The sequence below is a fragment of the Camellia sinensis genome, chromosome 5 (assembly GCF_055761805.1).
Source record: "Camellia sinensis isolate YWXY chromosome 5, ASM5576180v1, whole genome shotgun sequence".
NCBI lineage: Eukaryota > Viridiplantae > Streptophyta > Magnoliopsida > Ericales > Theaceae > Camellia > Camellia sinensis.
Genome location: NC_138965.1, coordinates 150,970,734 through 150,983,423, shown reverse-complemented (window position 1 = coordinate 150,983,423; position 12,690 = coordinate 150,970,734). Strand labels below are relative to the sequence as shown.

The 12,690-nt window shown below is 32.6% G+C and overlaps 1 protein-coding gene across 2 annotated transcripts; it reads left to right on the top strand.

Moving 5' to 3' along the window:
- Nucleotides 1–1,537: 1,537 nt before the first annotated feature.
- On the top strand, nucleotides 1,538–8,729 carry LOC114318359 (mitogen-activated protein kinase kinase kinase NPK1-like). 2 transcript variants are annotated; one of them, XM_028265224.2, is made up of 17 exons: nucleotides 1,538–2,014; nucleotides 2,111–2,152; nucleotides 2,971–3,036; nucleotides 3,162–3,272; nucleotides 3,357–3,437; nucleotides 3,528–3,605; nucleotides 3,718–3,800; nucleotides 4,999–5,080; nucleotides 5,208–5,308; nucleotides 5,688–5,727; nucleotides 5,828–5,887; nucleotides 6,002–6,051; nucleotides 6,167–6,365; nucleotides 6,462–6,692; nucleotides 6,820–7,157; nucleotides 7,248–7,315; nucleotides 8,247–8,729. In XM_028265224.2, the coding sequence occupies exons 1-17, from the start codon at nucleotides 1,727–1,729 to the stop codon at nucleotides 8,342–8,344; spliced, it is 2,016 nt and encodes a 671-aa protein (XP_028121025.2). In that variant the 5' UTR covers nucleotides 1,538–1,726; the 3' UTR covers nucleotides 8,345–8,729. The 2 variants fall into 2 exon arrangements, with proteins under 2 accessions (XP_028121025.2, XP_082726279.1); XM_082870153.1 differs by having other exon boundaries at nucleotides 1,586–2,014; nucleotides 6,245–6,365.
- The last annotated feature ends 3,961 nt before the right edge of the window (nucleotides 8,730–12,690 follow it).

The window sequence follows — 12,690 nt, the reverse complement described above, 5'->3', positions numbered from 1 at the left end:
AAGAATGAAGATAAGAAAATGCAAACCCAGAGAGAAACCTCGAAGAAATCGCAATTCAATCGGTCAAAATGTTGATCTTCACTTGTTCTTCACCTTTAATGCAAAATCTATGGTGGATTCTTGATGAAAAATAGATGAAATCAAGGTTTGGAGTCTAGGGTTTTGGGTTTTGGGTATGGAGGAGAAGGAGAGAAAAGAGGAAGAAATAATGAAAAGTTTGGACCAAAAAGTGATTTTAAAGTAGTTGAGTTCGAATAGAAGTGGTCAAAGCTGGGCTCGAGCGGTGAAAAAAGCTCCTAGAATCTCTATAACTCAAATAGACTGCTCAAGTGGTTAAACGTTCGCTTGAGTGGACTTACTTCTGACATAAGTACTCAAATTTCAAACGGGCATAACTCCCTTGTCCGGACTCCATTTTGGGTCGTTCTTGTGTTTAAATTGAAGCCCTGGAAACAAACTTTCCATTGATTCTAGCCTCACATCCAAATTCAAAGTATGGAAAGAGAAAAAGGTAAAAGAGTGAAAACTACACATAAGACAATTGTTCAAATTAATATTTTTGGTTCAATCATACTTTACCATTATGATACCATCCCAATCAATGCTCTAAAATGAATCAAAGAGGCTCCAAGTATAATAATAAGAGTGTCAATAACAATCTCACTAGTCAAGTGAATACGAAGTGTTACATTAAGGACGATCATTTTAATCTAAACAAAACCTAAATTATCATAATTATGGCATATTATCATGTATCGGATGCACGTAAACTCATCCGGACACCAGATCATCGAAAATTATGTATAGGTATAGCACAGTCATTTTGATCCATCCACTTATCATTGCCCGCACCAATATAGAAATATGTAGGTTTTTCTAATCCAATAAAAGTTTAAAGATAAGAGTAGATATTAACTTCTTAATTCTTGATTTGAATATATGAAAAAATTATTAAAAATATATTATATGAATCATCCTTTTTATTTTGGAGAAATTACAAATACATGAAACAGTCACAAAATAATTGCATTACAAATGAATTTTTTTGGGTACAACTTTAACACAAAAAGATTTGCACCATCCACACAAAAGAATTGTACCATCATGAAAATAATTTTTTTTGCCACTACTCCACTAAAATGCAATTTTCCCTTTTATTTTTATGTTTTTAAGACTTAAATTGTTGTATTATTTTTTTTAAAAAATGAGGCATCGAGACATCAACAATGATTCATCCCCCTTTTCCCCCCACCTCCTTTGACCCCCTCTCTCTCTCATTGGTTACATTTTCTTTTTCTTTTTCTTTTTTTTCCTACTCCTCCAATCACCACCCGCCACGTGACAAAGGGGGTGAGGGGGTGACCCCAAAAGGGGGTCCCAAGCATTATTCATCGAGACATGAACATGATTTATTTTATTTATATTATATATTTGACCCCATTGCCATAGCAATTATGGCTGAATCTAGAGCAGCGGACAACCAATATGCTGCGTAATAGCCGTACGAAGAGCTCTGAACCTAGCCAAAACTGCTCTGGCGATAGTGTCACCACTTTTCAAACCAATCTCTATTACCTTTTCCCTCTCTCTCCTCTCTCGCTCTCTACTGTGGAACCAAAATAACCCCAAAACGCTCTCATTCTATACAAACTCTACTCACTCAAACTCTACTCACTCACTCACTCACACACGAAACCCTAGTAGAACTTGCTCTCTTCAATCGAAAATGCAAGACATGTTCGGTTCCGTCCGCCGATCGCTGGTGTTTCGTTTGCCGGAAGGCGGTGGCGGTGGCGGTGACGAAGGCACCACCGTCGGAACCCTAGTCGACAAGATCAACTCTTGCATTCGCAAATCCAGAGTCTTCTCCAAACCCCCTCCGCCATCTCCGTCTCCCCCGATCGATACGCCACCCATCCGGTGGCGGAAAGGTGAGTTGATTGGTTGCGGCGCTTTCGGAAGAGTCTACATGGGGATGAATCTCGATTCCGGAGAGCTTCTCGCTGTCAAACAGGTCATTCTTGTTTACTTATTATGTTCAGTTTTGCTTTTTGCTGAGTTTGATTTTTGAGTTAATTCTGGTTTAATTGATCGGTTATTGATTGTTCAGGTGTTGATAGCGTCGAACGGTGCTTCGAAGGAGAAAGCACAGGTTGGATCAAATGCTATTGTTTTATATACAGTTCCTTATATACATTAATTGAAGCATTGCATCATTGTTAGGTTTAGGTTGGATCAAATGCTATTGTTATGTATACAGTTCCTTCTATACATTAATTGAAGCATTTCATCATTGCTAGGTTTTCTTCTTGCGTGCATCGATTACTTTTCCTAGTATGTTAAGATGATGTTATATTGTATTTGCTCAGAAACCTGGGGAAGATAGCCATAGCTTGGCACAATTTGTTTTCTAAGGTTACATCAAATGCAATATTCAAAATTAGTAACTACCTGCATTGCAGAGCAGTACTCCATCATCATTATTGTTATTATGCAATGGATTGTGTTTGCAAGTTTTTCCTTTGTTTGTTTGATGAAAATCTGAGTAAATGGGAATGTAATTTGATTTTATTTTTTATTTTTTTATTTTTTATCTTACGATAAAGTATGTTTGACAAAGGAAAATCTCATCTTATTAAACCTATGGTTTGAATAGGAGTTGAGTGGAGTTTTTTGCTTTTTCGGATCTAAAAAATCAAAAGCAATCAAGAATCTAATGTAAGTTATTGCTTTGATGTAAGTATATCACATCATGTCTCATAAGATACATTTATTTTGTAATGTAAAATGCATTGGTCATATGTACCAGTTTATCCATAAAAATATCGGATTTTATGTATCACATTACTGTCAAAGAGTATTGTCATGCTTTGGATTTCTAACAAGTGATCTATTTATTCTGTTTTCTTATAACAAGGCATTAAAATAGTTCTGTACTTAATTTTGGGAACTTTTAATTGGTGTAAGCAGGCTCATGTGAAGGAGCTCGAGGAGGAAGTAAAACTTCTTAAGAATCTTTCTCATCCAAACATTGTTGTAAGTTGAATCTTATGTTCTTCTGGTGGATTTATGGCATTTTTAACTTTTCCAAACTGTGCCCATCTTTTTATTTTTACTTTTATGTGCTTTTTTGAAAAATATTTTTTTTTGTGGTTTCTCAGAGATACTTGGGAACAGTGAGAGAGGAGGAAACCTTGAATATATTGTTGGAATTTGTTCCTGGAGGATCAATTTCATCACTATTGGGGAAATTTGGATCTTTTCCAGAGGCTGTAAGTTTGTATAAAAATTTAAATTGAAAAAATACTGGCGCTTTCACTCTGTCTTTTTACCTAGTGTACTAATTTATCAAGCAGGTTATTAGAATGTACACCAAACAATTGTTATTGGGATTGGATTATCTTCACAAAAATGGAATTATGCACAGGGATATCAAGGTACTGCTTCTCTCCTTTCTGGGCTTTTGTCCTTGAGGTATGTTGTGAACAACTAATACATATATATATATTTTTTTCGTTGATATCCAGGGGGCTAACATCCTTGTTGATAATAAAGGATGCATTAAACTTGCAGATTTTGGTGCATCCAAACAAGTCATTGACCTGGTATTTACACCACCAGCTCTTTCACTCTCAATTTACTTGTAGGATTTTCTTGGATTGCAAGATCACTTTTGTGCTGAAATATCCCGTCTAATAAAGATTTATGTTACTACAGGTTACTATTTCAGGTGCCAAGTCTATGAAGGGTACACCGTATTGGATGGCTCCTGAAGTCATTCGGCAGACTGGTCATAACTTGTAAGGATAACCATAACCCTCTATTCACCTTAATGGTTACATGTGACTTTTATTTTCTGTTTTATTCTTTGATTTTAAACAGGAGGATGCTTAATGCTCATTTGTTTGTAAGCTGGACATTTATGGAAAATATTTCAGCTTTTTTAATGTTTTTGGTTTCTCATAAAATGCTCTGTACAAATATTTATTTTAGTCAAAGTACCACTTCTCCCTTCACCTCCATGGGGTAAGTCAATTTCGTATTGGATGGTTAGGAATTGTACACAAACAATAGACATGCATTTTACACACACACAGAGAGTAGCATGGACACGTACAGTAAGAAGAACCTGTGTCGGGCACCAACACTTCTGACATAGTCGTTAAATGTGTGCTTGGGCCCCAAAAAAGCCCTATAGGCTCATCAAGGCTCTAAAAAAGTGCTTCAATATATGTTAGGTTAGGCCAGACCCCTTTTGTCAAACCTACATAAAGCCCTCAGGCTCACACCTTCGAGTAACCTATAGGCTCAAAAAAGGTGCTCGTTTTATTTTATATGCCAATCAATATCAAATTCACATCTTTATAGATAGATGCATTTTTCTTTAATGACAAAATAGGTAAGTATTATGTATTCTAGATTCAGGAGCTTAGTTGGCTACTTGAAATAGATATCTTTAGTCCTTAATTTTTAGGATAAACTACAAATAGGTCCTAATAGTTGGAGTTAATTCCCATCAAGTCTTATTGAAAATAAGACTTGATAAAATTGTCACTAAAAATAATTTTTTTGTGACAATTTTTTTCATATGTTGCTAAAAATTGACAATTAGTGACTTTTTTTTGTAATGATTTTTATAAATTGTCACTCAAACTTACAATTAGTGACTTTTTTATGACAAATTTTTATCATAGGATCTATTAAATAATAAATTCATTTATTAGGACCTATACGTAAGTACCCCTAATTTTTATTGTTTAAAGAATACACGTATTTAAATTTACAACTACCTTTTTCATTATTACAAATTTCCAGTGATTATTTGATTTAGTTGATGCTTGTACTAGTTGAAAAGATTTACATATATATCAATTTGTCAAGCTCTTTTAATTGATTTGTCAAAAAATTCACCCTTTTGCACATTTCCTAGCTTTAATGTATTTTTCTGGTTTGTTTTCGATGGACTAAATGTTTTCATTACTTATTGTTGTGTCCTAGCTCTGCTGATATATGGAGTGTTGGTTGTACTGTAATTGAGATGGCTACTGGCAAGCCTCCCTGGAGCCAACAGTACCAAGAGGTACACGGCTGCAGCAAGTGTTGTTTGTTTGATTTTTGTTCTGTCTATGACATTTTAAAAATTAGATGCTAATGTTCTCAATGTGAGTGTTTTTCTGTTCTTTGAACTAACAACAGGTTCCTTTTAGGTTGCTGCTCTCTTTTATATTGGCACAACAAAGTCTCATCCACCTATCCCAGAAAACCTCTCTGATGAGGCAAAAGATTTTCTGCTGAAATGCTTACAACAGTAATGTTTTACTAACCTTTAATAATCTGTAAAAGGCTTGAATTTTAGTTGCTCTAGTTCCCCCATTCCCAGTCCAGGCATTGATCTATATCACCTCAAAAGAAACGATATAACAATACTTTCCTTTTCTCCCTTTTTTTTTTTTTTCTGTTGAAAATTTTGATGGAGTGGATTTTAATTTCCAACCCGTAGATGTCATAAAGATTATCTGCCCTACAAGATTGTTTGGATTATCATTTAATAATAATGACTGCTTAGAAATAATTGTCAGAGACCTATGGCTTGTTGGTTTATAATCCTCTATTTATTTATTGTTACAATTGCTATTTTCTCCTCTCTTTGGTACTCTTTAAGTGATCCTCCTGTTTTATGTTGGCAGGGAGCCAGAGTTGAGGCCACCTGCATGTGAGTTGCTGCAGGTGATTTAACCCTTTCCTTTTGGCGATGCAAATTTGGCCATTCAATTTTATTTATTTATTTTTTTGTGTCTTTATATTTTTGCTTTACTATCACATACAGCATCCCTTTGTTACTGGGGAACCTTTGCAGTCTCCTGCTGTTTTTTGTACTCCATACATGGTTAGTTCAATTTAAAGGGTTATTATTAGTATTATTTATTTATTTTTTTAAAATATGAAGTTATTAATGTCTTCTTGAAAACTACCTTTTACTTACTAATTTTGATGCCATCAGGAAAATTCCAAACCTGTTTCGCCTTCATGTGGGATAAATCAGGAAAATTCGTAAGTATTTTGGTTTGGTTTGGTGCCTTCTGAACTTGCCAGATTGTACATAATCAGATTTTAAAATCTTTTGATAATGTATTATTAATACTTTTGCTATTCCAATGACAAATAGCCCTGGCTCAATGGATATCTGTAATTTGGGTAGTCTGAGTGGTTCAACTGTAAATTTTGACAAATTTTCTGGAAGTAGTCATATATGGGGGGCAAACAACAGTGAAGATGACATGTGTCAGATTGATGAGAAAGATGATTTTATCTTGGGTGAAGAAGCAAAGATGAGCCCTGCTTTCATGCCTGACATCTTTAATAAGGTATAGAGCTGCTCTCATGTTCTCAAGTATTGTACAAGCTCTTAGCATACAGGTCTTCAGGAATTGATAATTAATGTATGACTTTGTTTGCAATAGAGTTTTAACCCAATTTGTGAGCCCTCTGATGATTGGATGTGCAAAGATGACGAGAGCCTGAGACTAGATGAAGGAAAAGTGAACTTGGACAATGTTCAACCAGTTGATATTCCTGCTGGTAGCTCTGGAACATCTGGAAAAGAGGACAATGAATTTCACTGTGGGCCATCACTATCTGAGGATGATGATGAGCTTACCGAGTCTAAAATAAGGGCCTTTCTGGATGAGAAGGTACTTTCTGTATGCCGTTGTTTTATTTTCTGTTTTAAATGAAGGAACAATTAGTTGTCATATAATATTGGGATTTAACATTATGTTCGCACTGTATTGTTATGGCATACCTTTTTCACTTTCTCAGGCTCTAGAACTGAAGAAACTGCAGACGCCCTTGTATGAAGAGTTCTTCAACAGTTTGAATGCTTCTTGTTCTACCAGTTTTGTTGAGACTGCAAGAGATGAAAGCAGTCCAAATTTCCTGAAATTACCTCCCAAAAGTAGATCACCCAATCGGGTCCCCACCGTATCTCCATCTTCAGCAGTTGATGGCGTAAGTAATGCTAGCCCTGGGAGTTCTAGCAGGCGGATATCAAATGTTGGCAGTGCTAGTAATCAATGTTTGCTGGACACTCCGTCACCTCAGCTTAATGATCGGAGAGGGCTCCAAGCTGACGCTGATCAAGAACCAGGTAGCCCGAGGTTAGTCCATCCATTAATGCTTTCTTAAGCTTGCACTTGTTTTGATTGTCAGCCGGATATTCAGTAACCTGAAATAGAAAAATGTGTTAGTGTCAGCTTTTCCGAGATACAGAAGAAGTGGAAGGAGGAGCTGGACCAAGAGCTTGAGAGAAAGCGAGGTAGATGTCTCTCACTCTTGTATAATTTTGCATTTGATCTATTCTCTGTTCTCTAATGCTTACTTGCTTGAGTTTGATGACTCTCAGCTTTACCACATTGTTTTAAATCCGTGTGGGTATCTGAAATTGTACATTTGATTGGTAACAATATGTGCATTTGGGGTCAACAGTACTAGGATTCAAATGATTTTCCTTGGTTGATCCACAAGGACACCAGAATTGATTTTTTTGAACTTTAGAATGCATGTTCTATGACAGGAGAAATTTGAGATTGCCATCCAATTGCTCCCCATTTTCCCTATACACGCTTTAGTTATAGGAATGTTGCAAAATCCTTGAGGTTTACAAACTAATTATTGGGTCTGATTTTTATTTTCAAAAATTATGAAAACTGGAAACAGAAACACATTTGGGAACTATTTTCGTTTCCAAAAAGTGACAAGTTTGATTTTTTTTTCAAAATTTGAGGAATATAAAAGGATCTTTGATTTATTTTCAAAATGAGTTTTAATTCCCTTCTCCCTTTGGCCACCACCTCCAACAACCCCCACACTGGTCATCGACATGTTTTGTTTTTGCTTTTATATGTTTTGAAAATCGTATGTTTGTACCAAACATGTTTTTGTTTTTGTTGTTTGCAACCAAAAAAAAAAAAAAAAAGTCTTCTGTAACATGTAAACAAAAATAGGAAACTGGCAACAAATGCTAAATACATTGAACTTGTGTGGTTCAGATTGGATACTGCTCTATCCTGGCTAGCTCATCTCCGAGAGAGTAGAAACACCGGTTCACTTTCTGCGTTTTACATGGAAATGAATTGTAGGAGATGAGAAATTAGGATTTTTACAAGTACAAATGCAGTTGTAACCGTCTCCCAACTCGCATGGTTTCATGTTTCTAATTGTGATATGTGAAAAATTTTGGTTTGTAGAGATGATGCGTCAAGTGGGTGTGGTAGGGAAAACATCATCACCAAAAGATCGAGCTCCAAATCGACAGAGGTCAAGATTCGCTTCTCCTGGCAAATGAGACGAAGAGCATTATAGTTCGACATCTGCGCTGGCATTTTTGGCGAAAATTTTACATTGTTCCATGGTGCAGCCAGCTCGGCAACCTCCAATGTTACCGGGTTTCTTATGTTTCTGCCCATATTTGAGTCCACGTCACATGTGTTTTATAAAAGGATGAGGTAGTGTATGATATTGTGCCATACGGCCCATACCAATAAGGGTTACACGGAAACAGCCTTTCCGCACGCAAAGGTATGTTTCATTTTTTTTTTTTTTGGGTTTGGTATTGGAGATATGAATTTGAGTGTGTCAATAGAACTGTATTTGTGAATGTATAATAATAATCAGGATTGAAATGGCATTTAACAACAGCCTAAGAAATGGTTTTCCATTTGTTTGCTTCATTTTTTGTTTTTCTTTTTCAGCAACTTGTGAGACTCTCAGTGTCTTTTGTGTTTGAATTGAGAGTCCACTTTCAATTCATCTGGGTTGAATGTGTTTTTTTTTTCCCATTTATTTTATTAACCCAATAAAATAAAAAATGATGGTTCTTTATCTACTTTGTCTCGAATGAAAATTTTAACTTGCCAATTGCCAAGTAAATATAGAACCTAGTGAGATTTTGAGCTCAATCCATTGCCCTACTTGTTATGACGGAAAATATTATTTAACAAAAAACTCCAAATTTTTTTTTTCCTCGTAGAAAACTTTTATTATATGTTTGGTTGCAGTTTTGAAATTAATGCACTAGTGGCAGCTGTGATAATGGCGATGGAAGTGATAGGTAGGGTGGCAAAGGTGGCGATAGTGGTTGTAGTGGTGGTATTAGTAAAATTTTAGTTTAAAAAATATTTACATTTTTCAAAAGTGAAAAACATTTTACACACTAATAAACTTATTCCCTGTGGTCATAAACTACTAAAAATATTTTTCAAAAAATACGTTCTGCCGAAACCAACTAGTGTATATATCTTCCACGTCTATAGTGTTACCATTAGATTGTTTAAGTGTGGGTGCTCTTCAAGTACTGGCTATAAAAAATTTTAAGAAGAATTTGTCTGTATATTTAGAAAAGTATTTAAAATTAGTAATAAATTTTATAAATGTTAAAATATAAAATCATAATTTTTTTCATAAATACGTTATTAAAAACTCCATTGGCATGTAATTTTTCTAAATTTTAAAGATGATAATTCAATTTTTAGACATTTGAAAAAATTACTACATCCAAAAATTATAGGCTATATTCCCGACACCTCTCTCATGTCGGATACATTAATTTAATTGCAAGGTTACAAATAAAACCGTTAAAACTATATTTCAACAATCTTCAAATCGAATTTGAATTAATTTCCAAATTTGGTAAAAGAGGCAAGTATTTGATGTCTCTACTTTTTACTGTTGGCTCATGGATGGAAAGAGTTCATAATTGCATAAAAGGAGTCAAAAACATTAGTGGGGTCATTATAAAAAATAAAAACTATTATTTCAAATTTGGGATACAGTGAAAATATTTCAAATCTGAAAATATAGCCTCGAAATTTATCTACATCCATGCTCCGTTTGTTTGGGAGGAACACATTTTTTGAAAAATAGTTTTCGTATTTTTTAACGTTTTGTACAATTAAAAATAAAGTCTAGCGTTTTGTACAATGAAAAATAAAGTCTAACAGAAAATATTTTTCATAATTAACAAAAAATAAGACCATACCGGCAGAAAATATTTTTCACTTTTAAATAGGGTAGCATACGAACCGAGCCGAATTTTGCTAAGCTCGAGCTCGGCTCGGCTTGTTAACATTAATAAAGCTAGAGTCCGGCTCTGCTCGATAAGTTTTTTTTAATATTATTTAAATAAAAAATATTATTTATATATATTTATATATTATGTATAATAGTTAATATATAAATAATATATTTATTATATAATTTAAATAAAAATAAACGAGTCGAGCCGAGCTTGTTCATGAACAGCTCGGTTCATTTGGAACCTTACTCTTAAAGCAAAAAATATTTTTCAAGCTAAAATTTTACTAATATCACCACATTACCACTACTACTATTACTTTCACCATCATGTCACCATTACTACAGTCACCATCACTGCCGCTACCAACCCGCCACCATCTCACCACCTCCACCTTCGTTCCACCACCACCACCACCACCATCACCATCACCACCACCACCATTACGGTTAAACATAAAAAAATATTTTTCCTAAAAGGTATTTTTTTTAAAAGTAATTTCCTAAAACAGAGCGTAATATGGTCGGAATTGGATTTTGATTGATTCCTAAACAAATTTGCAACTGACATTCAACCATTCACCGCATTGGGAATAACAATGTGTACTGATTTAATGAACCTATCTATAATATATCTCTGTGTCTTGTTTGGTAGGGCGGTGGAAAAGTGATTATAAATTATAACTTATAGCTATGAGTATAAGTTGGTAATTTATTTGGTGCAACAATGAGATTATAGATTTAAGTAGTAACAAAATAATATTTGGTAAATGAGCTGTAAAATAGTTTTTTTCTGTATAATTAACCTTTTTGCCCTTAAATGATATAAAAATGATAATTTTATCATTTTTTTTCAATTTAATTTAAAAAAATTATTTGATTAATAAAAGTTAATATAATTAGTATTAATCAATATCAACTAATATAAAAATTGATACACTTGACAAAAATGTAATGGAAGTATTATTGTAATAAATTTTTTCCATTATAAATTAATTAGTATCAATTATTTGTTTAATCAGTATCAATTAATACTACAATTATTAATTAGTATCAATTAATGGCTTAATTAGTCTGAATTAATACTAAAATTATTAATTAGTATCAATTAATATTAATAATTAATTTTTATTAGTATCAAATAATATTAATAATCAACAATTGTTATTAATTAGTATCAATTAATAATTAATTCAATACAAAAATATACAATATTAAATTTCTTTGACATTTCTAATTTTGTTTTTATTAAATTTTTTTTTACAATTAATAATATAACAATTGTTATTTTTTTAATTTATTATTCTTTTTCATTACAATTAAATTGTGTAATTTATTTAATGGATATAAACTGCACAATTTATGTCAATATTAATAAATTATTTTTATTATTATTTTTTTAATTTATTTTTTATTTTTATTTCAATTTATTTTGTTCAATATTATTTTTATTATTTTGTTTTTAATTATTATTTTTGTTTAATTTATTTAGTTTTTCTTTCTTTCTCTTCCTTCCTGAGCCATCCGTACGCCATTGGTAGTCTGCAACTGTAGCCACCACCGCGATCTAGAACGGCAGAGAGATATATTATACGTAAAGGAATTTTTAATATGAATGATTCTAATACCTTTAGAATTTCAAATTATTTTTTTTGAATTTTTATAATTATAAATTCACTCTATTTCTTACGTGGCATACTCCTCTCACACTATTCCTATTTGTTTAACTTTCTGAATTTAAAAAAAAAAAAAAATCTAAACAAAGGTACAATCCCTTAAAACTCTCTCAAATCACCCTTCTTTCCTCCCCTTCTCATTTATGTTTCTTTTATCTTTCCTTTCCTCTTCTTCAAATCCTCTTTTTAAGTTTTCATAGGTTCTTGAGTCATTGTGAACACACAACATAACAAAGTTGAGGACTACAATAAGGAGCATCTATTGGCTTGGGAGTTTGTGTGTAAAGATGATTGATATGTGTTATTGTCGGTTAATCAAATTATCTTTTCAGATACTCATTCACCAAGTTGTAAGTATTATCTCCCTCTTTTCCTCTTCTTATGCTACATCCATTTTGATTATTTCTTTGTTTATTCTTAATTTGTTTTTATCGAAACCTATGCACGAAAAAAATAAACTCGAGGTTGCAAGGCTCTCGAGATTGTAAGGCTACCATACAAGTAGTATTTTTTTTTTTAATCGAAATCTATGTATGTTTTTCTTCTATTTAATATGTTTGGATTAGAAATTAAATTAAATTTTTTTTTTATTGTTGACTTTGTTTTGCTTTGTATATATATTCCCATAATATTACTGATTTGAATTGATTCTTACAACATTGCATTGTTATGGGATAGAAAACTATAAGGATTTTTCATCTAAAATGCTCTATTAGCTCTAAGACATTAATCTAAATTTTTAATCTTAAATTTTAGTAAATAAACATGGCATAGAAATATTAGTCCATCTAACAATATCTATAATTTTGAAAATTAAAATTTTAAACTAAAATGTCAAAAATAAAATTTAGCCATCTAATTTGAAAGTTAAGAACATTTAAAGGAAATTCCAAATATAACTTTAGTTTTATATAATTTCAAATTTTAAAAATATTTACTTAAA